This window comes from Bombus bifarius, unplaced genomic scaffold, assembly GCF_011952205.1.
Source record: "Bombus bifarius isolate JDL3187 unplaced genomic scaffold, Bbif_JDL3187 scf7180000008177, whole genome shotgun sequence".
NCBI classification, from domain to species: domain Eukaryota; kingdom Metazoa; phylum Arthropoda; class Insecta; order Hymenoptera; family Apidae; genus Bombus; species Bombus bifarius.
The window spans coordinates 34,431-58,747 of NW_022884494.1; the positions used below are offsets into that span (position 1 = coordinate 34,431).

At 35.9% G+C, this 24,317-nt stretch overlaps 1 protein-coding gene and 1 pseudogene across 1 annotated transcript; one reads left to right on the top strand and one right to left on the bottom strand.

The window, feature by feature from the left end:
- Nucleotides 1-1,038: 1,038 nt before the first annotated feature.
- Nucleotides 1,039-1,157, bottom strand: LOC117209473 (annotated as a pseudogene).
- A 12,367-nt stretch (nt 1,158-13,524) lies between these two features.
- Nucleotides 13,525-24,023, top strand: LOC117209471 (dynein heavy chain 17, axonemal-like). Its single transcript, XM_033451556.1, has 7 exons — nt 13,525-13,938; nt 16,476-16,634; nt 19,009-19,290; nt 19,605-19,817; nt 21,702-21,875; nt 22,698-22,846; nt 23,676-24,023. Exons 1-7 carry the CDS (start codon nt 13,525-13,527, stop codon nt 23,932-23,934), a joined length of 1,650 nt encoding a protein of 549 aa, XP_033307447.1. The 3' UTR covers nt 23,935-24,023.
- Nucleotides 24,024-24,317: the final 294 nt, after the last annotated feature.

Below are 24,317 nucleotides of genomic sequence, written 5' to 3' on the forward strand. Positions count from 1 at the left end.
TATTATTAAATAAAAAATATTTACAAAACATACAATTATGTAGTAGAATAAATAGGATATGTGAAACCATGCGTGACTTCGTTTTCAAGAAAATGGACTGTGAAGTTAAGTAGGGGCAATTTCACAATTGATTTTCGCGAAAACAAAGCGAAAAATGTCATTTTACATTTTCGACTTCATTTTCGCCACACGCAGGGAATCATCGTCCTTCGGTTTGTGTCACAATTTTCGGCACATGTATTTTTGCATTCTTTCAAACGACATATTCCGAATTCCGAATATTGCATAAATGTAACATTATCGGAAAATATAAACAAAGGAATATATAAGTAAACGTGTATGCTAGAATGATCAACGTATGGTGATAATCGTTTAATACTAAAAAGATATTTAATTGATGTATACGACCATAGCTTATTAACACTTAGCCAACCGCGCGCGCCAGAGCGAGCTATACGCTTCACTGTCCACCGCGCCCACACAGGCCAAATTATACGCTGTCCACCGTGCATTTTTCTAATTAAGGAGGACTAATATTCAGAAATACTTGAAAAACAAAGAAGTTTAAAAATTAATTAAGTAGTCCATTATATTTTGCGGTAATGATTTCGTTTAACGATTTCACATATCGATTATACAAAACATCAAATTAAAAGTATATATTAAAAGTATAAAGAGATATAGGTAAAATTAAAAACATTAAAGATGACTAAAGATAAATGACACGACTTGAACGTGAAGTTAAAAATCCATAATGCATTTTAATATTTTTTTACAGTGTGATATCGTTCAACTATAACATTACTTAGTCATAACTGATAGTGTAACTTTTTAATTAATTTTAAAACTACTAAATTGGTGCATTTTATTACACATTGTACTCTATAAAAGCAGAAAAAGAGTAGCAATTAATTTGGAACAATTCCAGGTAAACAATAGCTTACAACGACAACGACAACAAAAAAGGAAACGAATTGGTAAAGTAAAAAAGGGAGACCTGCCAGTTCGGTTGGCTAAGTGTTAAGAAAGGTAAAAAAAAGCCAACACCACACGGAGTTCCCAAGCGGTCACCCATCTATGTACTATCCGTGCCCAGCCCTGCTTGACTTTCGTGATCGGACGGGAACGAGTGCACTCAACGCGGTAGGGGCTTTGGCTGAAGTAATCAGTTTTGTTATTTCATGTTACCGAATAGACAACATATTTAAGAAAACATACATGTATGTATGAGGATAAATGGTATTCTTAAACGTGCATTCAGGTATATAAAATTTTTCCTGCCTTCGTTTCCCAAACAATGGATTGTGAAGTTCCGTCATATAGGTACGCGTATACTTAACAAGTAGCGAGTAAAGAGGACGAAACTTCATAATTGATTTTCTAGAAAACCAAATCTTGTGTCAAAACTTGTCACTTCGTACTCGATTTATTTCTGTATAGGAAATCAGGCCCTTTTGTCTTGCACGATCGTAATACTCTAATTTTCTCGACTACTTCAGTCTTACAACTATTTAGTTTCACTGGATTGCGTATAACTACCAACATCAAAATACTAACATTCACGGACGACACGGCTGTACTAGTCAGGTGACACTGTAGAACGGCTTCTTTGGTCTCTATTATAGTAACGTGGATAAAGCGCAACTGCCTACAAGCAGAAAGGGTCGGAAAACTTGAATAGGCCTGTAGCGGCACTCGACAACAAAACTTTCTAACGGTATTCACCGAAGCGCAAGTGCCGACAGGCCTAATAAGCCATCTATATCAGTAAGGACCTTCCGCCGAATATTTGGAAGAAGGCGTAGGTGGCAATGATTACGGACGCGTAACGAACACGTGCGTAGGAGGGATATTAACGGATGACAAAAGAAACGAATCGGATCAACAAAACGGTTGAGTTGTAACCGAGGGGAGAGAATCGTCAGTTGGAATCGGGAGTTGTACGTAAAGTCGAAATCGAGAATGGTACGTAAAGAGTCGAAAGCGAGAATTGTTAATAAGTATACTGTTAAACACCACCGAGTATTTCTTTGGTACCCTACACGTCCTACACCAAAATCATCTCAGGGCTGACGGCCATCAATATATTTCGGCACCGCAGCCGTTGATCCTCAGTTAGCCACCGAAGAGTCAAGAGTCGTCAACCGAGAGTCGTTATATCACGCCCAAACATTCTTAACCGTCACTCTGTTGAATTCACATAATAAATGTCTGAATTTTTCTTCCCTTGCTCGTGAAACGTTTAAACCTAAGCGAAATCATTCGAACGACGCAAGGACACGATCAGTGATTTCTTAATTTCACTGCTCCCCGTGCCTTCGACGTAACACAAGCACTCTAATCCAGAAACAGCAGTCATATTACTACCAGAAAGTATCAGAAAAATCGAAAAATGAAATGATAAATGCAAAGCCCAGTCGATTTAACCACATTACATTTAAAATACGAAAACAGAAGCCGTCTAATATCTAATTGAATGATACGCATATAACACAAACAATGCAAGTTAGATACTGAGACTCCACTTAGATTCATAACTTACATAAAAGCAACATACTAAATCAATTATAGACAAAATACGGTTAAAAAGAAGACAGATGTACTGGCTAACTAGTCGAAACTCTAAAGTCAGCATGGAAAATAAAGGCGTGCAGAACTTTTCGAGAAGTCGAACCGTCAACACATCTCATATATCGCGCATTACTTATCAAGCAAACGCAGTTACATTTTTTTTTTGTTGTTCTCTTTATGTCTTCCTAGTTGATGAGTTGTTAAAATAAACGTTAATTTATTGGTGTTAATTCTGTGGAATTCATTGAACTACCCTTATTATCCTAATCGAAATAAGGGAATCGATCAGGTCGTGGCGTCGATTATTTAATCGTAACGGGAACTTACAACTCTCGTTGACGTGCTATCTCGCGATCGCGTCTCTCCGCGAACGGTCGAAACAATATCCTTCATAACTTTCATTGCAAAGAACCAGTACATTCTATTATCGCAAACAAAATTTTGGCATTAGTGAAAATTTTACAAACTCTTATTTTCTCTTTGAAATGTTCCAATGTATTTATAACGCTCTCTGCTATTTCTTTTGCAGCTTTCCTACGCGGGCCATGTTACTGTCTCATAATATAATTTTGTATCAGTGCGTTTCCTAAATTTTCTATGATCGCACGTCTTTTTCTCAAATATGTCGGTTTCAACAGTCGGATAACATTTTGCTCTATACACTTAAAGAATACAGAAGTTCTTAGAGAAAGAAGGGAGAGCAGTAAGAACAAAGAGACCCGGAGACCGCAGCAGGGTTAAAAAGAACATGAATTTAATTTGTAAACATTTTGGATTCTTGCATTCTGATATTAACCTTCTGCTTAATCTATTTTCATTGTTAAGAAACATTTTAAACACTATTTGCAATACAAAGATAAGATACTTTACTTCATATACCACAGTGTGAAAATAAATACATATTTAAAATATTTTATTCCTACTGTAGACCAACAACTACTTAAAATAGTATTTAAAACATTTTTCCTATAAATTTGACCGAGCATTGCTCAAGCACAGTTAACATATTCGCAAAGAAAATTCAGAAATAGAAATAACTTTTAATTATATAAATATCTAACTCATCGGTTTCATCAGTCTCTGTAAAATATTATTTCGCATCAATTTTATAGTCTCTCACACCAGTGGTGACAAGTTTAACAGTAATTAAAAAATTATCGTAAACAATATTGAAATAGTCATTTCAATAGAATAGAATTTCGAAAATCATATAGAATAAGTAGAAAAATAATTATTTATGATAATATTGACTTAATTTAACCGTTTGAGTCCCAGGGGTGTTTGAAAAACCAGGTTTGAAAAATCCCGAACGTCACGATAGCCTCTTAATCGATTGCGAAGGGAAACGAGCGGCACAATACCGCTCGTCATATTTCTTATTTTTATGAAATACATCTATATTTTTATATATGTGTACTATTAGTTTATAAATATTTCAAGCTTTGTTCAATAAAAATTATTAAGATAACAATGAAATACGAAATACCGTCAGTCGTCCGTAGCATTCAAATGTACTGGGCTTTTCGACACAAAATCTAAACAGGGCGATCACGTTGCTTGGTACTCAAACAGTTAAAGAAATAACATTACGTCTAACATGCGCGTGTATCTGATATCGCCGATGCCGCACTCTGTAACTTGTTCCCCGTCGAATTAATCTTGGATAACAAATTTACGAGGGAGAGTAATAACTCAATGCGCGAAGAACAATTGACGAAGTTAAAACTCGAAGAAGAATATCGAAGAACAAACGATGAGAAAGTTTCAAGTTGTCTTCGACGATTAAGACGAAATGTACGAATGCTTACTGCGCACGATTATGCAATACGAAGCAACTGAAGCGAATGCCGCGACGCGATGTACGACTGAACGAATGCGACTGAATTATCGTACGACGATACGAACGATTAACGATATACTGGTTCGCGAACGCGAACGCGTGTCGATGCCGCTCGCATTTGAACGACCTACTACTTCTTTACTAATCGGTTTACTAATCGTTCGATCACTAAAATGATACTTACCTTCGCGTATGCTTGGAGATACTGTTCACAACTGAAGATTTCGCACAGGACTGTCCACTGATCGTTAAGCCTGATGGAACGACTCTGTCTCCACCAACGCTTACAGCCATGTCCACGAATGCTTGAAGATATTGACGCACCGAAGAAGCCAGCTCTGAAAAATATCAACTGATAATTACGACTGACGAAACGATTTCGCCTGCACGAGCGCTTAAAGAGCACTGAGAGATTCGTTCTGAGCACTGAGTGGTTCGTTACTCCACGTTTAGCGATTCGAAGGGACGGAAGCTGACTCTCTCATCGACATTCACCATTGAAATACTCGAACGAGACTGCCCATACCGTTATTATACTCGGGCGGGCCCCACTCCAGCGAGCGACTCCAACAACGCTCAATACGGAGGACTCCAAATACACACGCTGATTGGTTTTCAAGAAAATCGAAAAACGGCATATTCGCCCGCAAGATGGCGTTTACTGCGTGAATACGCCCCAAGTGTGGAGGATCCTTCGTGGGAAGCGAGTGAACGAATGCGAGGTTTCGATGTTGTGTAAGGGTGGCGCTCGACCGCTCGGACCGTTAAAATCCGTCAATTATCCTTATAAGAAACTCATAGCATAGGAAATTAGAAATACTGCTACGAGTATCGAAAGGAAACGTTTTAACTGTTGAAGTACCCTTCCAAAATAACGCTTTGACTGCGAAAGCGAGTTACAACGAGCTACAACGAGATAAAAGCTACATCATACTATCCAAAATAAAGAATCTGAAGTACGACACAATTCCTACGATAAAAGAGAAGATGGATAAACAAAATAAAAAAATATGTCTAAAAAGACTCAGCTAGCGTGTTACCACAGACAAATCAAATTTTTAAGTCAAAAGAACTCTAACTCTATCCCTTCTTTCAAACTGCCTCCAGAGAAACCTCCCCTCCACCAAGAAGCAGGTATAGCGATACAGAAAATCAATAAAGATATGAAGTCTAGTTATTTCATATCATGTAAAACAACGGAAGAAGTATATGTTATCGGCACTCACTTTTCCAAGACACACACACACACACACATACAACGAACATATGGATCGAGGATAATTACCACAGACAAATCAAATTTTTAAGTGAAAAGAACTCTAACTCTATCCCTTCTTTCAAACTGCCTCCAGAGAGACCTCCCCTCCACAAGAAGCAGGTATAGCGATACAGAAAATCAATAAAGATATGAAGTCTAGTTATTTCATATCATGTAAAACAAAGGAAGAAGTATATGTTATCGGCACTCACTTTTCCAAGACACACACACACACACACATACAACGAACATATGGATCGAGGATAATTACCACAGACAAATCAAATTTTTAAGTGAAAAGAACTCTAACTCTATCCCTTCTTTCAAACTGCCTCCAGAGAGACCTCCCCTCCACCAAGAAGCAGGTATAGCGATACAGAAAATCAATAAAGATATGAAGTCTAGTTATTTCATATCATGTAAAACAACGGAAGAAGTATATGTTATCGGCACTCACTTTTCCAAGACACACACACACACACACATACAACGAACATATGGATCGAGGATAATTACCACAGACAAATCAAATTTTTAAGTGAAAAGAACTCTAACTCTATCCCTTCTTTCAAACTGCCTCCAGAGAAACCTCCCCTCCACCAAGAAGCAGGTATAGCGATACAGAAAATCAATAAAGATATGAAGTCTAGTTATTTCATATCATGTAAAACAACGGAAGAAGTATATGTTATCGGCACTCACTTTTCCAAGACACACACACATACAACGAACATATGGATCGAGGATAATTACCACAGACAAATCAAATTTTTAAGTGAAAAGAACTCTAACTCTATCCCTTCTTTCAAACTGCCTCCAGAGAGACCTCCCCTCCACCAAGAAGCAGGTATAGCGATACAGAAAATCAATAAAGATATGAAGTCTAGTTATTTCATATCATGTAAAACAATGGAAGAAGTATATGTTATCGGCACTCACTTTTCCAAGACACACACACACACACACATACAACGAACATATAGATCGAGGATAATTACCACAGACAAATCAAATTTTTAAGTGAAAAGAACTCTAACTCTATCCCTTCTTTCAAACTACCTCCAGAGAGACCTCCCCTCCACCATGAAGCAGGTATAGCGATACAGAAAATCAATAAAGATATGAAGTCTAGTTATTTCATATCATGTAAAACAACGGAAGAAGTATATGTTATCGGCACTCACTTTTCCAAGACACACACACACACACACACATACAACGAACATATGGATCGAGGATAATTACCACAGACAAATCAAATTTTTAAGTGAAAAGAACTCTAACTCTATCCCTTCTTTCAAACTGCCTCCAGAGAAACCTCCCCTCCACCAAGAAGCAGGTATAGCGATACAGAAAATCAATAAAGATATGAAGTCTAGTTATTTCATATCATGTAAAACAACGGAAGAAGTATATGTTATCGGCACTCACTTTTCCAAGACACACACACACACACACATACAACGAACATATAGATCGAGGATAATTACCACAGACAAATCAAATTTTTAAGTGAAAAGAACTCTAACTCTATCCCTTCTTTCAAACTGCCTCCAGAGAGACCTCCCCTCCACCAAGAAGCAGGTATAGCGATACAGAAAATCAATAAAGATATGAAGTCTAGTTATTTCATATCATGTAAAACAACGGAAGAAGTATATGTTATCGGCACTCACTTTTCCAAGACACACACACACACACACATACAACGAACATATAGATCGAGGATAATTACCACAGACAAATCAAATTTTTAAGTGAAAAGAACTCTAACTCTATCCCTTCTTTCAAACTGTCTCCAGAGAGACCTCCCCTCCACCAAGAAGCAGGTATAGCGATACAGAAAATCAATAAAGATATGAAGTCTAGTTATTTCATATCATGTAAAACAAAGGAAGAAGTATATGTTATCGGCACTCACTTTTCCAAGACACACACACACACACACATACAACGAACATATGGATCGAGGATAATTACCACAGACAAATCAAATTTTTAAGTGAAAAGAACTCTAACTCTATCCCTTCTTTCAAACTGCCTCCAGAGAGACCTCCCCTCCACCAAGAAGCAGGTATAGCGATACAGAAAATCAATAAAGATATGAAGTCTAGTTATTTCATATCATGTAAAACAACGGAAGAAGTATATGTTATCGGCACTCACTTTTCCAAGACACACACACACACACACATACAACGAACATATAGATCGAGGATAATTACCACAGACAAATCAAATTTTTAAGTGAAAAGAACTCTAACTCTACCCCTTCTTTCAAACTGCCTCCAGAGAGACCTCCCCTCCACCAAGAAGCAGGTATAGCGATACAGAAAATCAATAAAGATATGAAGACTAGTTATTTCATATCATGTAAAACAACGGAAGAAGTATATGTTATCGGCACTCACTTTTCCAAGACACACACACACACACACATACAACGAACATATGGATCGAGGATAATTACCACAGACAAATCAAATTTTTAAGTGAAAAGAACTCTAACTCTATCCCTTCTTTCAAACTGTCTCCAGAGAGACCTCCCCTCCACCAAGAAGCAGGTATAGCGATACAGAAAATCAATAAAGATATGAAGTCTAGTTATTTCATATCATGTAAAACAACGGAAGAAGTATATGTTATCGGCACTCACTTTTCCAAGACACACACACACACACACACATACAACGAACATATAGATCGAGGATAATTACCACAGACAAATCAAATTTTTAAGTGAAAAGAACTCTAACTCTATCCCTTCTTTCAAACTGCCTCCAGAGAGACCTCCCCTCCACCAAGAAGCAGGTATAGCGATACAGAAAATCAATAAAGATATGAAGTCTAGTTATTTCATATCATGTAAAACAACGGAAGAAGTATATGTTATCGGCACTCACTTTTCCAAGACACACACACACACACACACATACAACGAACATATGGATCGAGGATAATTACCACAGACAAATCAAATTTTTAAGTGAAAAGAACTCTAACTCTATCCCTTCTTTCAAACTGCCTCCAGAGAGACCTCCCCTCCACAAGAAGCAGGTATAGCGATACAGAAAATCAATAAAGATATGAAGTCTAGTTATTTCATATCATGTAAAACAAAGGAAGAAGTATATGTTATCGGCACTCACTTTTCCAAGACACACACACACACACACATACAACGAACATATAGATCGAGGATAATTACCACAGACAAATCAAATTTTTAAGTGAAAAGAACTCTAACTCTATCCCTTCTTTCAAACTACCTCCAGAGAGACCTCCCCTCCACCATGAAGCAGGTATAGCGATACAGAAAATCAATAAAGATATGAAGTCTAGTTATTTCATATCATGTAAAACAACGGAAGAAGTATATGTTATCGGCACTCACTTTTCCAAGACACACACACACACACACATACAACGAACATATAGATCGAGGATAATTACCACAGACAAATCAAATTTTTAAGTGAAAAGAACTCTAACTCTATCCCTTCTTTCAAACTGCCTCCAGAGAGACCTCCCCTCCACCAAGAAGCAGGTATAGCGATACAGAAAATCAATAAAGATATGAAGTCTAGTTATTTCATATCATGTAAAACAACGGAAGAAGTATATGTTATCGGCACTCACTTTTCCAAGACACACACACACACACACATACAACGAACATATAGATCGAGGATAATTACCACAGACAAATCAAATTTTTAAGTGAAAAGAACTCTAACTCTACCCCTTCTTTCAAACTGCCTCCAGAGAGACCTCCCCTCCACCAAGAAGCAGGTATAGCGATACAGAAAATCAATAAAGATATGAAGACTAGTTATTTCATATCATGTAAAACAACGGAAGAAGTATATGTTATCGGCACTCACTTTTCCAAGACACACACACACTCACACACATACAACGAACATATGGATCGAGGATAATTACCACAGACAAATCAAATTTTTAAGTGAAAAGAACTCTAACTCTATCCCTTCTTTCAAACTGCCTCCAGAGAGACCTCCCCTCCACCAAGAAGCAGGTATAGCGATACAGAAAATCAATAAAGATATGAAGTCTAGTTATTTCATATCATGTAAAACAACGGAAGAAGTATATGTTATCGGCACTCACTTTTCCAAGACACACACACACACACATACAACGAACATATAGATCGAGGATAATTACCACAGACAAATCAAATTTTTAAGTGAAAAGAACTCTAACTCTATCCCTTCTTTCAAACTGCCTCCAGAGAAACCTCCCCTCCACCAAGAAGCAGGTATAGCGATACAGAAAATCAATAAAGATATGAAGTCTAGTTATTTCATATCATGTAAAACAACGGAAGAAGTATACGTTATCGGCACTCACTTTTCCAAGACACACACACACACACACATACAACGAACATATAGATCGAGGATAATTACCACAGACAAATCAAATTTTTAAGTGAAAAGAACTCTAACTCTATCCCTTCTTTCAAACTGCCTCCAGAGAGACCTCCCCTCCACCAAGAAGCAGGTATAGCGATACAGAAAATCAATAAAGATATGAAGTCTAGTTATTTCATATCATGTAAAACAACGGAAGAAGTATATGTTATCGGCACTCACTTTTCCAAGACACACACACACACACATACAACGAACATATAGATCGAGGATAATTACCACAGACAAATCAAATTTTTAAGTGAAAAGAACTCTAACTCTATCCCTTCTTTCAAACTGCCTCCAGAGAGACCTCCCCTCCACCAAGAAGCAGGTATAGCGATACAGAAAATCAATAAAGATATGAAGTCTAGTTATTTCATATCATGTAAAACAACGGAAGAAGTATATGTTATCGGCACTCACTTTTCCAAGACACACACACACACACACATACAACGAACATATGGATCGAGGATAATTACCACAGACAAATCAAATTTTTAAGTGAAAAGAACTCTAACTCTATCCCTTCTTTCAAACTGCCTCCAGAGAGACCTCCCCTCCACCAAGAAGCAGGTATAGCGATACAGAAAATCAATAAAGATATGAAGTCTAGTTATTTCATATCATGTAAAACAACGGAAGAAGTATATGTTATCGGCACTCACTTTTCCAAGACACACACACACACACACATACAACGAACATATGGATCGAGGATAATTACCACAGACAAATCAAATTTTTAAGTGAAAAGAACTCTAACTCTATCCCTTCTTTCAAACTGCCTCCAGAGAGACCTCCCCTCCACCAAGAAGCAGGTATAGCGATACAGAAAATCAATAAAGATATGAAGTCTAGTTATTTCATATCATGTAAAACAACGGAAGAAGTATATGTTATCGGCACTCACTTTTCCAAGACACACACACACACACATACAACGAACATATGGATCGAGGATAATTACCACAGACAAATCAAATTTTTAAGTCAAAAGAACTCTAACTCTATCCCTTCTTTCAAACTGCCTCCAGAGAAACCTCCCCTCCACCAAGAAGCAGGTATAGCGATACAGAAAATCAATAAAGATATGAAGTCTAGTTATTTCATATCATGTAAAACAACGGAAGAAGTATATGTTATCGGCACTCACTTTTCCAAGACACACACACACACACACATACAACGAACATATGGATCGAGGATAATTACCACAGACAAATCAAATTTTTAAGTGAAAAGAACTCTAACTCTATCCCTTCTTTCAAACTGCCTCCAGAGAGACCTCCCCTCCACAAGAAGCAGGTATAGCGATACAGAAAATCAATAAAGATATGAAGTCTAGTTATTTCATATCATGTAAAACAAAGGAAGAAGTATATGTTATCGGCACTCACTTTTCCAAGACACACACACACACACATACAACGAACATATGGATCGAGGATAATTACCACAGACAAATCAAATTTTTAAGTGAAAAGAACTCTAACTCTATCCCTTCTTTCAAACTGCCTCCAGAGAGACCTCCCCTCCACCAAGAAGCAGGTATAGCGATACAGAAAATCAATAAAGATATGAAGTCTAGTTATTTCATATCATGTAAAACAACGGAAGAAGTATATGTTATCGGCACTCACTTTTCCAAGACACACACACACACACACATACAACGAACATATGATCGAGGATAATTACCACAGACAAATCAAATTTTTAAGTGAAAAGAACTCTAACTCTATCCCTTCTTTCAAACTGCCTCCAGAGAGACCTCCCCTCCACCAAGAAGCAGGTATAGCGATACAGAAAATCAATAAAGATATGAAGACTAGTTATTTCATATCATGTAAAACAACGGAAGAAGTATATGTTATCGGCACTCACTTTTCCAAGACACACACACACACACACACATACAACGAACATATGGATCGAGGATAATTACCACAGACAAATCAAATTTTTAAGTGAAAAGAACTCTAACTCTATCCCTTCTTTCAAACTGCCTCCAGAGAGACCTCCCCTCCACCAAGAAGCAGGTATAGCGATACAGAAAATCAATAAAGATATGAAGTCTAGTTATTTCATATCATGTAAAACAAAGGAAGAAGTATATGTTATCGGCACTCACTTTTCCAAGACACACACACACACACATACAACGAACATTTGGATCGAGGATAATTAACAGAATTATTATGTCAGAAACAGATAAGTACAGCAAGACATATCGCTAAATAAGACAGTCTTCACATTCTCTGATGAAAACACCTCGAACAACCACAAACAACCAGACACAGAAATAAACTACTTTACAAATTATAACCAACTAAAAATCATTTTCTCTAAATTAAACAATAAACGCTTACCCAAGAAAATAAGATGATATTACACAGTGCTCTTTAAATATGCAATAAATAACACGTAATATTCTATTATTTTGACAATCAAACACAAATAAGGAAAATACTTATTTCAGGCAACACTTACACCGCGCTCAGTGCACTCGTTCTCGTCCGGAGAAGTTAAATCGTTGTGGTGGTTAGGACAGAGAAGAAGCCATATTGAGTCGCGCGACTATATTGCCGCCGCACGGGCTACTTTGAGACCAAGCGTCGGCGTTCGTAAAGCAATACGCCGTTGGACTTAGCGTCTGCGTTCGTAAACCAATATGCGGCTGGACGTAGTATCTGCGTTCGCAAAGCGATAAGCCGCTGAACTTAGCGAAAAAGCAGCTATATTGGACGAGTGCCGATTTTGCCGTCGAGTGATGACGGCACGTGTTATCCTCATTATAAGTAAAAACAAAATAAAAATAATAAATAAAAAATAGGAGACACCGATAATGAAACCGAAAGCAACGAGGCGGAACCCACCATAAACTCAACAAAAGAATGTATTAAACGAAAAATAATAATACAAAAAACAACCAAAGACACTAACAGCATCATAAAACTTTCCGCACAAAAGATACGGAAACTCAACCAGCAGCCAAATCTGATGGCCAGGGCTAAAGGGTTAGAGGACAAACAGGAAAGCACAGACGAAGAAAAGCAATACATCCAAGAAGAAAAGGCAGAAAGAAAAGAAACCATGAAGAATACAATTTGATATACAACAAAGCCAAGAGACTATCAAGTCACAACCACAAACTGGACCAACAAAAGAGGCCACAACGCCAAATGCAATTGTGAAATTAATAAAAGCTTTACAAATAGACGACGTCCATTTCACAAAAGTCTCGCGGTTTACGACGAGAAGATCAAGGGAGAACAACATATTGCTCCCAATTTACATAGTTCAATTATCCCCCCAAAGCAACACAAATAACCTATTAAAAATAAATCGTTTTAACTATTAGGATAGAATGAGAAAAAAAATTAAAAAAAAAAAAACATAGCCACAAGTGACAGATGATAGGACACACGGCTCAAAATTGCAACCTCAAATACCGCTGCATCAAATGCACTGAGTCGCATGGACCAGGCGAGTGTAAAATAAAAAAAGAAGACGCAGTAAGCATCCCTAAACTCGTGGAGCTACGCAAAAAGCTCAACGAAAAAATAAACAATGCGAAAAAACCAAAAATCGAACGGATCGCCCAAATAAGCCATAAATACGTCCCTGGACTAAAGTTCGCGGACGTAGCAAAACAGGGAAGAGGCCTAAACCAGGCCATCAAGGACTCCCCGCAATTGACAAATATATCTCCGCGCTTAAATCAAACCCCAAACTCAGCCCCCTGCTTAATAGATCCCGAAAAAGCTTTCAAAAATACTTCAACGCTTCCAATTGAAAACACTAAGATCCCTGATAGAAGCACCCTGGTATGTTACCAACGAAGCAATACATCGCGATCTCAAGATACCCACAGTCAAAGAAGAAATAACAAAATGTAGTAATAGATAGATCAAAAGAGTTTACAAACATGGAAACCCCCTAATTACTAAATTGCTTAATACGTCGGACCAGATCCTCAGGCTAAGAAAACACTATCCGTTAGACCTAAGCACTAGATTCAGCTAGATATTTCTAACGAGTAATATTTACGTATTTATAATATTATTATTTATAAACTATACTTACTTATAATGAGTTAACAGGTTTATTAACTTATTATAAATAATTAGCGATGCCACTGCTCCACGCCAGAGAAACTTACTCAAAATTCTCAATGCAAGAATTGATTGTAAAGTACTTGTAAAGAAAAAAAAATAAAAGAATCTACGACTTAGCCAACATGCACCGTATCGACTGTCACATCTTAAAACTGACAAGGAACCACTTCGCGCAAGCTGCAAAGATAAAAGAAAATAATTTAATCTTCCGTTACTGAGTTCCAAACAATTCATGTTACAAAAATACGAAAGAAACTACCTCTATTAGAGGCAAGAGGGGAACCAAATGTCCGCGCATTCTTAAGCGCACCCGCAATAGTCTTAGGGACCCATCATAAATCACAGGAATTTGCTAGCTAAGGTCCTTACCATAGGCTGTATTTCTAACCGTCGCTCTCCATCCTACAGTGTCGCAGGCAGATCGTCTTATCTACCCGACGGAAAATATAGAATGGATCGACGAGTGTATAGTTGTCACCAAGCAGCGAGTTCTAGAAACGTCAATTTCGGTCCGTTATTTCACACATATAAAAAAGGTGGCATACGTGATACGAACGTAGTGGGGGTCGTTTCCCAGAGAAGGCAACGAAAAGGATCGAAAGGCAATTAGTCCCTTCTGAAGAGTAAAACGTTACATCGTATACATCGAGGGATATCGCAAGGTCGGGTCGAATTTCTGTAACATATTAACTGTATTCATCGCTAAATAATTAGTGACGTTTTTATTATTATATTCATTATTTTTAAATATACAAGCTATATTAACCTGTTAATACATTGTTAAATTCATTGAACCACCTCTGTTATCTTAATCGAAACAGGGGAACGACTATTTCGCGGCGTCGATTAGCAGAATCGTAGCGAAAATTTACGCCTCTCGCTGACGCGTTTTCCTCTCAACCGCGTTTCTCCGCGAACGGTCGTAACAACTTCCAAGACCAAAATAATATCCCAATAATCTACCATATAAAAAGAAGAATAGGGATTAAAACAATATTCTACGAGGAAAACTTAAATGGACAGACTATACACTATGATATGAATAGACACTATGTGGAGATACAACATAGCCCTTCTACAAAAAAACACAAAAGACAATCGCAGAAAAAACATAAAAAAATATTGGCGGATACCGAAACCATAATAAAAGATAACAAGAGAAAGAACCACAAAACGCACAGCAACGCTCAAATCTCCCTCCGTGTAAAATAGTGTAAATATTGTAAACATTGTAAATATTGTAAATAATTCTACAGGACACTTCCCCTTCCCCACCCCTTCCGCCCGCTCCCTCCCCTTCCCAAAATCCCACAGCCACACGAAACCAAGAGTAGACTACCGAACTGTCTGAAATTAGTAGGTACGCAGAAAAATATAAGGAAAGAACGGCAACACATCCAAACCAGCTAGCTGCTGAAGCGAGCAAACCCCATATAAAAAGAAAACACCTCACTGATATCATTAAAGAAACAAAATAGACATACTAGAAGATGGTATCCCGCTGATGGTAGCCATCCTCATGTTATTTAGCAATGAAGTTAGAAAAATTTACCAAATGCCCAGCTGGATAAATTATAAAGTACAAATTAAATAAAAAAAATATATCCAGTGTTATGTCATAGCACTGTCAAACTACGACCGTTGAACTTCGTAAGACGGAAGAGAACAGCTCTTGAGCTAGTTCTTCGCATCTGCCCCGCTGATGATCGTTCGAGATGACGGCGAAGGATAACAGTTTGCTTCTTTTACCGAGTAGTTTATGACACTGTTGGCCCTTGAAGAGCTTTCGGGCCTAGACTCTTAGGTCTCGCTCAGCAGTGTCATAAATCCTTACCTATTCAATGGTTTTGAACAGTATATTTGCATTTTTTTTACATATTATAGAAGTTTCATTGTAGTACGTACGTATAAAACTTGTGTAAAAAGATGATACTCAACTTTTTAGTATTTTAACGTGTAAGAAGCAAAAAAATGTATTATTTGAAGAGTATTCAAACTAAGAGTATTCATTTAATTTATTTAGTATAAATTATTTTATTTCAGTGGGAGAAAGAAAGAGTTTTAGTATTACGTTATTGATAAATTTAAAAAACATACATAACCTAAATATTTTTTTTCTTTTCTGTCTATCTCACAAATCTGTTATTTATAAAAAAAGAGCATTAAGAATATCGGGAATACCCTGTAATACTATACCTAGTATTACTTTAAATTAAAATATTTCCTTCTTCCTTAAATTGTTTAAAATATTGTATCTCGTGAATTTATTTAGGTGCTTGGTAGAAGAAAAGCTTGGTTCAAAATTTGTTGAATCCAGATCTCCACCTTTTCATAAATCCTTTGAAGGAACCAGTTCAATCACGCCTATATTTTTCATTCTCTCTCCAGGCGTTGATCCGTTGAAAGTTAGAAATTTATCAATAGTTACAAACATTTTTTATGCATAACAGATCTGTTAATTTTCTTTTTTATTCACATAATATCACATTGGCTTATTAGTTATTAATAACCATTTAGTATTGTGTTATCGATCGAAACAAAAATCCAGTAGTTTGTTTATAATCTATCAGGATAATTTCCAAAGATTATCAAGATTCGTCTAGGTGAGCTGTTTAAATTTATCTGAGGAAAGGAAAAGAAAATTTGGCTGAAGGTTCTTAAGAATCTTTTGTGCTCTTTTTTGTTAAGTACTTCGGGCCTCCAAGGTTCTGAGCTAAGTATCTAAGTATATCACTATTTTCCCCACTCCGTAGTAAGATCTTTAAACGAAGTCTACTCTTTATTCTTCTTCCCATTCGCGACCAGACGCGCGTAATTGCGAAGTTAAGACACGACTCTGCTACTACAAAGTATATGGAAGGCATACATACATGTACATATACGTGCTACGCACACGTGCAATGTAGTCGCGCCCGACTGAACGTCATTTTGCTGTTAGAATATCAGGAATCCTTACTGAGGATTTTTTTTATTTATTTATTTATCTAATGTATAGCACTATTAACTTATAATAATAATAATATATATAATGTATAATATAGTATGCAATGTCTTGTAAGGACAAGAAAGGATGTTCTATTTGAAGTGAAGTACAGTTTTATTTTAACAAACAATACCCAATGCAAAAACTGACTACAATATCTTCGTAATCCTTATTCTCACACTGGGCTCACAACTTCTGTCTTCCCAGGTCAAAAAATGCTGACCCTCAATTCTCGCAACTTTCTCCCACTCCTTTACTCATTTAGCTTTGACGTCACCAAGGCACGCTCGCTCTCTCTTTCTCTCTTCCCCAGCACCCTTACGATTCTTAGTTTATACCTTAAATTTACAACTTATACTATCTCGAGAAAACTCGAACTTAAATATATGATAGTCCAAGTGTATATACCCCTTTCTTTTTGATATTACATACCGCTATATAGGGCGAAACTATAGAAACGTTATCTATCCTCGGATTTCTATGATTTTAGGATATGTTATAGAAATATTTTGAACAACTTTTACCTTTATAGTATACTGTATATAAAGAGTGAACTTGTTTAGTTTTCAATATATTGGCAAGAAACTACCAGCTCAATTATAGTGTATTTTTGCCTATAGATGTTTATCTCTGACAGCGTATGCGTCGCTCTGGTTACCAGTCGTCGGTCACTTATCTTCTGTGTATTAACAATTACTCAATTATTTAATATTTGAACCCAATACATTGATGATATTCACTTATAATTGAGTTATAAGTTACCAGTCATAACAGACTCTTGTAGCCTCGCATATGTACGTTGTGCACGAAGCCTTTAAACTCGCCCAACCCTCGTTTTAAAAGAGAAGATAAGTGACCGGCAATCGGTAACCAAACTAACGCATAAGCTGTCACGGTTGCACAACTACAGATGTACAATTCACTGTAGTGATACCGATAGTTTTTCGTGCATATCCCGGAAACTGAGCGAATTCACTTCTTATATAGGAAAAGGTTATTTGAAATATCGATTTGCACAACACTTTCAAAAACATGGAAATCGAAGACTAGTTAAAGTTTCTGCAGTTCCACCTACCAAATCATATTCTCTTCGACGCTATTCAATTTTTATGCGAAAGATTTTTCCATAAAGTAAGTAATTTTGTAATAGTTTGAAATGATGAAGTTAGATGCTTCATCCTATTTAGCGTAGATTATCATACGTTCAAAGGAATAGCTTTCTGTTTGTTCATTAATATGGCATTACTTAGTTTTTATCTAATTGGGAAATGTAAACATTTTCTAATGTAACTTCAATGTAAGAGCTAATGAAATTTTAAGGTCATTTTCCAAAAGAACGGTTTATTTGCAACCCATGGTTCCTTGCAGATATTACGTGATCCATTAGATATCCATTACACGATGCCATACAAAAAATTTACCTTTGAAATTCTATTGTACGGTATCTTTCTTTAATAAATCTGCACCGATCTGAAGGTGTGGGATCATCTATCAAAGTCATGAGATATATATAATTCATGAATACCCTGAACAACCAATAACCTATAAGCAAACTGCGCAACATTTAATAATTTTTCTTTAATGCAATATAATTGTAACACCTTCTTACTCTTCTCATTTCCTATATTCTGTTGCTTTCGATGACATATGCTTCGTTTATCAGTTTATAACCTGAATCGAAGACAATTAAAATTAAGAATTATGGATACCTAATGAATTACACAAAAACATGTTACGAAAATCAACGTGATCACATCGAATATGTATTTACAATAACGACAACGATAAAAATTCAGGACGTGGAAAAACTGGGAATGCAATTGGGTTTCACTTTTGGAGGAAGAAATTTCCATAATGTGTCACTGGGTCAAGGTCAAGAACCCATAGCGGAAGAAGCCATAGAACTTTCCGCGAACGAAGGCCATTGGGTAATTTTGCAAAATGTCCATTTGGTGAGGAAATGGTTGCCTACATTAGAAAAAAAGATGGAACAGTGCTCGGAGAATCCACATGATGATTATCGATTGTTCATTAGTGCGGAACCCAGTCCTGATCCTCATGAATCGATAATACCTCAGGTAATAAACAATTGTATAATTTGAAAAAGCAAAAGAAAATATGCACTTTTAATTAAGTTAACATGTGCTAATTATATTCTTTAACCCTCCGTCGGTAATATGGTCTTTCTCTATCGCGGTCGGCATTACAGGTCCTTTAGTAACTGGTCTAATTTCTTACTGTTTTTTTGCCTTAATAAAATCTAAGAAAATTCTGAGGTACCTATTATAGACCCAAATTCACTATATAAGTGATACTTTAGCCAATAAATAAGTAGATAATGTCGATAGGAAACACTGATTACTAAATTTAAGGTTCGTTAAATTGTACACAGGGTATACTAGAATCAGCCATAAAGATCACGAACGAACCACCATCTGGAATTCAAGCGAACATCCACAAAGCGTTGGATAACTTTACCCAGGAAACTTTGGAGTCCTGCAGCAAGGAAACCGAATTCAAAGCAATATTATTTGCACTTTGTTATTATCACGCTGTACTTGCAGAACGTAGAAAATTTGGGGCGCAAGGATGGAATAGGGTAAGTAACTTTAAATCTTAATGAATCATAACGTTAAATTAGAAATTATAGATGGAAGATTTGTAAATGTTGAAACAATGAGAGAAGGCAAAAACAATGTTTACGATATCTTGTGTAATGTAATAACTTAAAATTAATACTCTTTCACAGATTTTTTATTAATTATAAGATATATTTGGAATAGATCTCACAACTGTGGCATAATTTAAAACGTACTATAAGTGTCTTCCTTGTAGTCTGCAATTAAATTAGGAAAAGCTACTAATTTTTTACTAGTGATGATATTAGCAAAGTTTGTAAATTATATTCTTCAATAATTGTTGCTTTAGTAAATATATGCTCTAATAATAAATTATTAAATAATTTAGAACGTAACTATACACAAATAGCAATTAAACAAATTTCTCTGTTACTATGTTGTTAATCGTTGTTAAGAAATCACATTTACATATACGGGGTGGTTGGTAACTGGTGGTACAAGCGGAAAGGGGGTGATTCTACGCGAAGAAAGAAGTCGAAAATATAGAATAAAAATTTTTCGTTTGAGGTTTTGTTTTCGAGAAAATCGACTTTGAATTTTCGCTCGGTAAGCGTGCACTTTATCGCGTCTCGTTATAACGGATCTCACTGTAGATTTTTAAAAAAATTTATAGAATAAAAATTTTATTTTTAATTTTTTTTTTCGACTTCTTTTTTTCGCGTAGAATCACCCCCTTTCCGCTTGTACTACCAGTTACCAACCACCCTGTATATATATGTCGGGGTCACATTACGATTAGGGTTAGGGGCATTAAACGAATCTTCATTTGGATTCGATTCGACATTATTGTTATGCAATAGAGCAGGTATCTATTAGTGCAAATATGATTATTACAGAATTTGACAAGTAACCATGGTAATTAGATACTCGAGAAGCTAATGACAATGATCCGAGTTTCAATAACTATGTACAATTTGCTTGTCTACGGTACAAGTATTACTGAACTAACTCTTTTTTAAAACATAGAATATCCACCGAGCGTAAAGACGCTATGTAACTCTCTAATGCGACCTCACGAGAGAATCACTTTCTATCGTTATGATGCTGCAGAGGAAAACTATGATGGGATGACGTTGATGTTAATTGGTCCATTTCCATGTTGGTAGTTAGAGACGGATGCTAGCCGTCGTTGAGGTAAACTTGCTAGCGGTCAGCGTCGTTCGTGAGAAAAATAGATTTTCCCTATCTTCTGTTTGTCTGTTTGAAGGACTTTAGTTAACTAGATCTTAAGATTTTATAACGGGTCCTCAGGCTAGCTGAACATGTACAATGGAGATGCGTCGACATCTTACTCGAAGAATAGGTTCTGCGTGTAGCGAGCCACGGGACAGAAACCGTTGGAATGTTTACTGTCGCGTGTCGCTACAAATATTTCTTTGAAGGAGAGCTGTAGAATTACTCCATACCTTTGTTAGACAAAGCGTTCATCCCGTGACCGCGGCTTATATGTGTTTCTGGAACCTAATTTCCCAATTGTATGTTATATAAAATACCTTTAATTATATCAGAAAGAAAGAAATCATTGTCGAATTATACCATAGGATGAGTGCAATGACAAAGCGACATTCTCCTATGCGACTCAAATTACTGTTACAACTCTTGGAACATATTGCCGTACTTCTTCCATCATCATTAAATCAATTAGAACATGATCAACTTAAAACTATTGAAATGTGACATTAAATTCGAAAGTGTTTATATTGAAGGTAACTGCTTAGAAAAAAATTATAACTTCTCAAATTTATTGATGATAGATGAAGGAAGTTTCATAATCTTTTGAATTTTCAAACTTTAAATGCTGCTTTGTAACACAAAGCCAGACAATTAATTAGTGATTTTTTTTTTGATAGGGAGAATTAACTATTAATGCTGAGATGGAAGATCTGCAAAATTATATAATGATGGATGCTGTCCCGCCGTCTTGGACAAAAAGAGCTTACCCTTCAGAATTAGGATTAAACAGTTGGTTCACGGATATGTTGTATCGAATAAATGAATTATCTAATTGGACTGCTGATTTTAACGTAAACATTTACTTATTTCTTACTATTATTGTAACTTTTTTTATTGTATAAAACAATGCCCTATTAATATCGAAATGTTTCAGTTTGCGAAACTGATAATTGAATCCGTGGCAAATTTTGATGCCTGGAATTCAACTCAAACTGGTAAAATAAACATAGGAAAATTGAATGAGCGACGGAATAAAGCTTCGTTCGACGCACACGATTGTTGCTACCCATAAAAAGTGAAATTTTAATAACTTTTCGGTAGGAAAAAGCTGTAAAAGAGTGCTTAAATCTATTCAACTAAAATAAGTTTAGGTGCGACCTGATATGAATCAAAGTGTTTTCATCTTCAGATTATTAATCTGCAGATAATTCGTAGTAAATAGAATATGAATCTGCCTGAACTGAATCCAGAATAGCTGGATTGAGTTTGTGTAAATTCATATTAATTGAGAACATCGCTCCAATCTATTACAATAACTTTCATTAAGAAAAAATGGAAAGTATAAAATTTGACGTTTTCAAGCAGCTTTATTTCTTCGCATACTCGCCTTTAATATCCTGTACTTTGTGCCCTTTAGCTGAACTTGGGAAACAATCTTTTGCTTGAACTATTATATATTCGAGAAGATGACAAACCAGATATTAACGAATCTTCTTTCAGACGATATTAACGGGTCATTCATATTGTTTACGTGTACCAAACACAGAATTTTCCTTTTTTGCCAATTAACATTAAAATCTAAAAACTCTTACAACATTATTATTCAACTTTATTGCAATCTTATTCTACTCAGCAATTAATCTATTCTAATGACATAACGAATCATTATGTAGTTACCATCGTCGGTATGGCTAGGTGGTTTTTTCAATCCTCAATCATTCCTAACTGCAATTATGCAACAAACCGCGCGCAAAAATGAATGGCCATTGGACAAAATGTGTTTATATTGCGAAGTACTGCGAAAAACCAAAGAAGAAATCACGTAATTATTAAAAACATTACTCCGTCATTCCCTCAAACATATCCTTTATTTTTGTTTTTCCTTACTATATGATGTTAATGTCGGGTATAGTATACTTATCGCACATGTACAATGGTGAAAAAAAGTATTTGTACATACACATCCTTATTTTTTAATGAACCTTTTTATGGCGAAATCCACGATTTATTTTCGTAGAATCAATTTTTGGTAGTCGTATGAAAGTACTATTATATATATTATTATATTATATTATATAGTATATAATACTATTAAATGACACAAAGATCACTGCGGATGAGCGGGGAGAATGAAGAGGCACGCGCGCGTACACACGCACACAGGGTTAGAGTGTTGGTTCATTTATAGTATTGTATATCACTTTTTGTTATTTATTAATTTCAATTTATTATTAAGACGATATGATTTTTTGAGAACGCGATGTAAACTTGTGAGGATTTGTAAGGTTAAACGAAAGCGAGAATGGAGTTTATAGCAGCGAAAACGAGCAACGAATTATTGTCTGAACTAGAAGTCATGTACCCCCATAAGGGAGACAATAAATAATGGCATTAGATTTAATATATATGAATTTGCGATTATCTTCTTATACATATATATGTATGTGTGTATACATGTGTATATACAAATATTTTAAAGTATTAATAAATAAAGATATCTTAACTGTATTTTTAAATATTTTTAATATTTTATTTCAAGTACATTTATTTAAATAAACTCACTAGTTTTCATCGTTAACAAAATTTAGTTACAATTTGTATAAATTTTATTTCAGAGTAATAATAATAGATTCTTCACTAAAACTTTACAGATCAGCACCAAGAGAAGGCGCTTATATAAACGGATTGTACATGGAAGGTGCACGATGGGACGTTCAAACAGGATGTATCATGGACTCTCGATTTAAAGAATTGTTTCCATTATTACCAATAATGTATATTAGGGCGATTACACAGGACAAACAAGATTTAAGGAATATGTATGAATGTCCTGTGTATAAAACACGATCGCGAGGTCCTACTTATGTGTGGACGTTCAATTTAAGAACTAAGGAGAGAGCTAGTAAGTGAATTCTTGGTGGAATGGCAATTCTATTACAAAACTAATTTTCTAAATTAAATTATGGACTAAATATGTAATGAAAATGAAGATTTTCGAAATTGATAAAGAGTGTTGATATTCATTTTTCACACACAATATTATTTTACGCAAGATAATATTTATATGAAAGAAGAAGTACAACGCTTCTCTACGCACGATTACAGTTTATTTCTCCATTTTAAATTTCTTTACAACTTACGAATTTTGGTGGGGCTGAGAGATTTTGGGGAGGGGTGGGAGAGGGCGGAAGGGAAGGGGAAGGGATGGGTGTCCTGTAGAATTATTTACAATATTTGCAATGTTTATAATGATGTGAGCGTTGCCGTTTTGTGGTTCTTTCTCTTGTTATTCT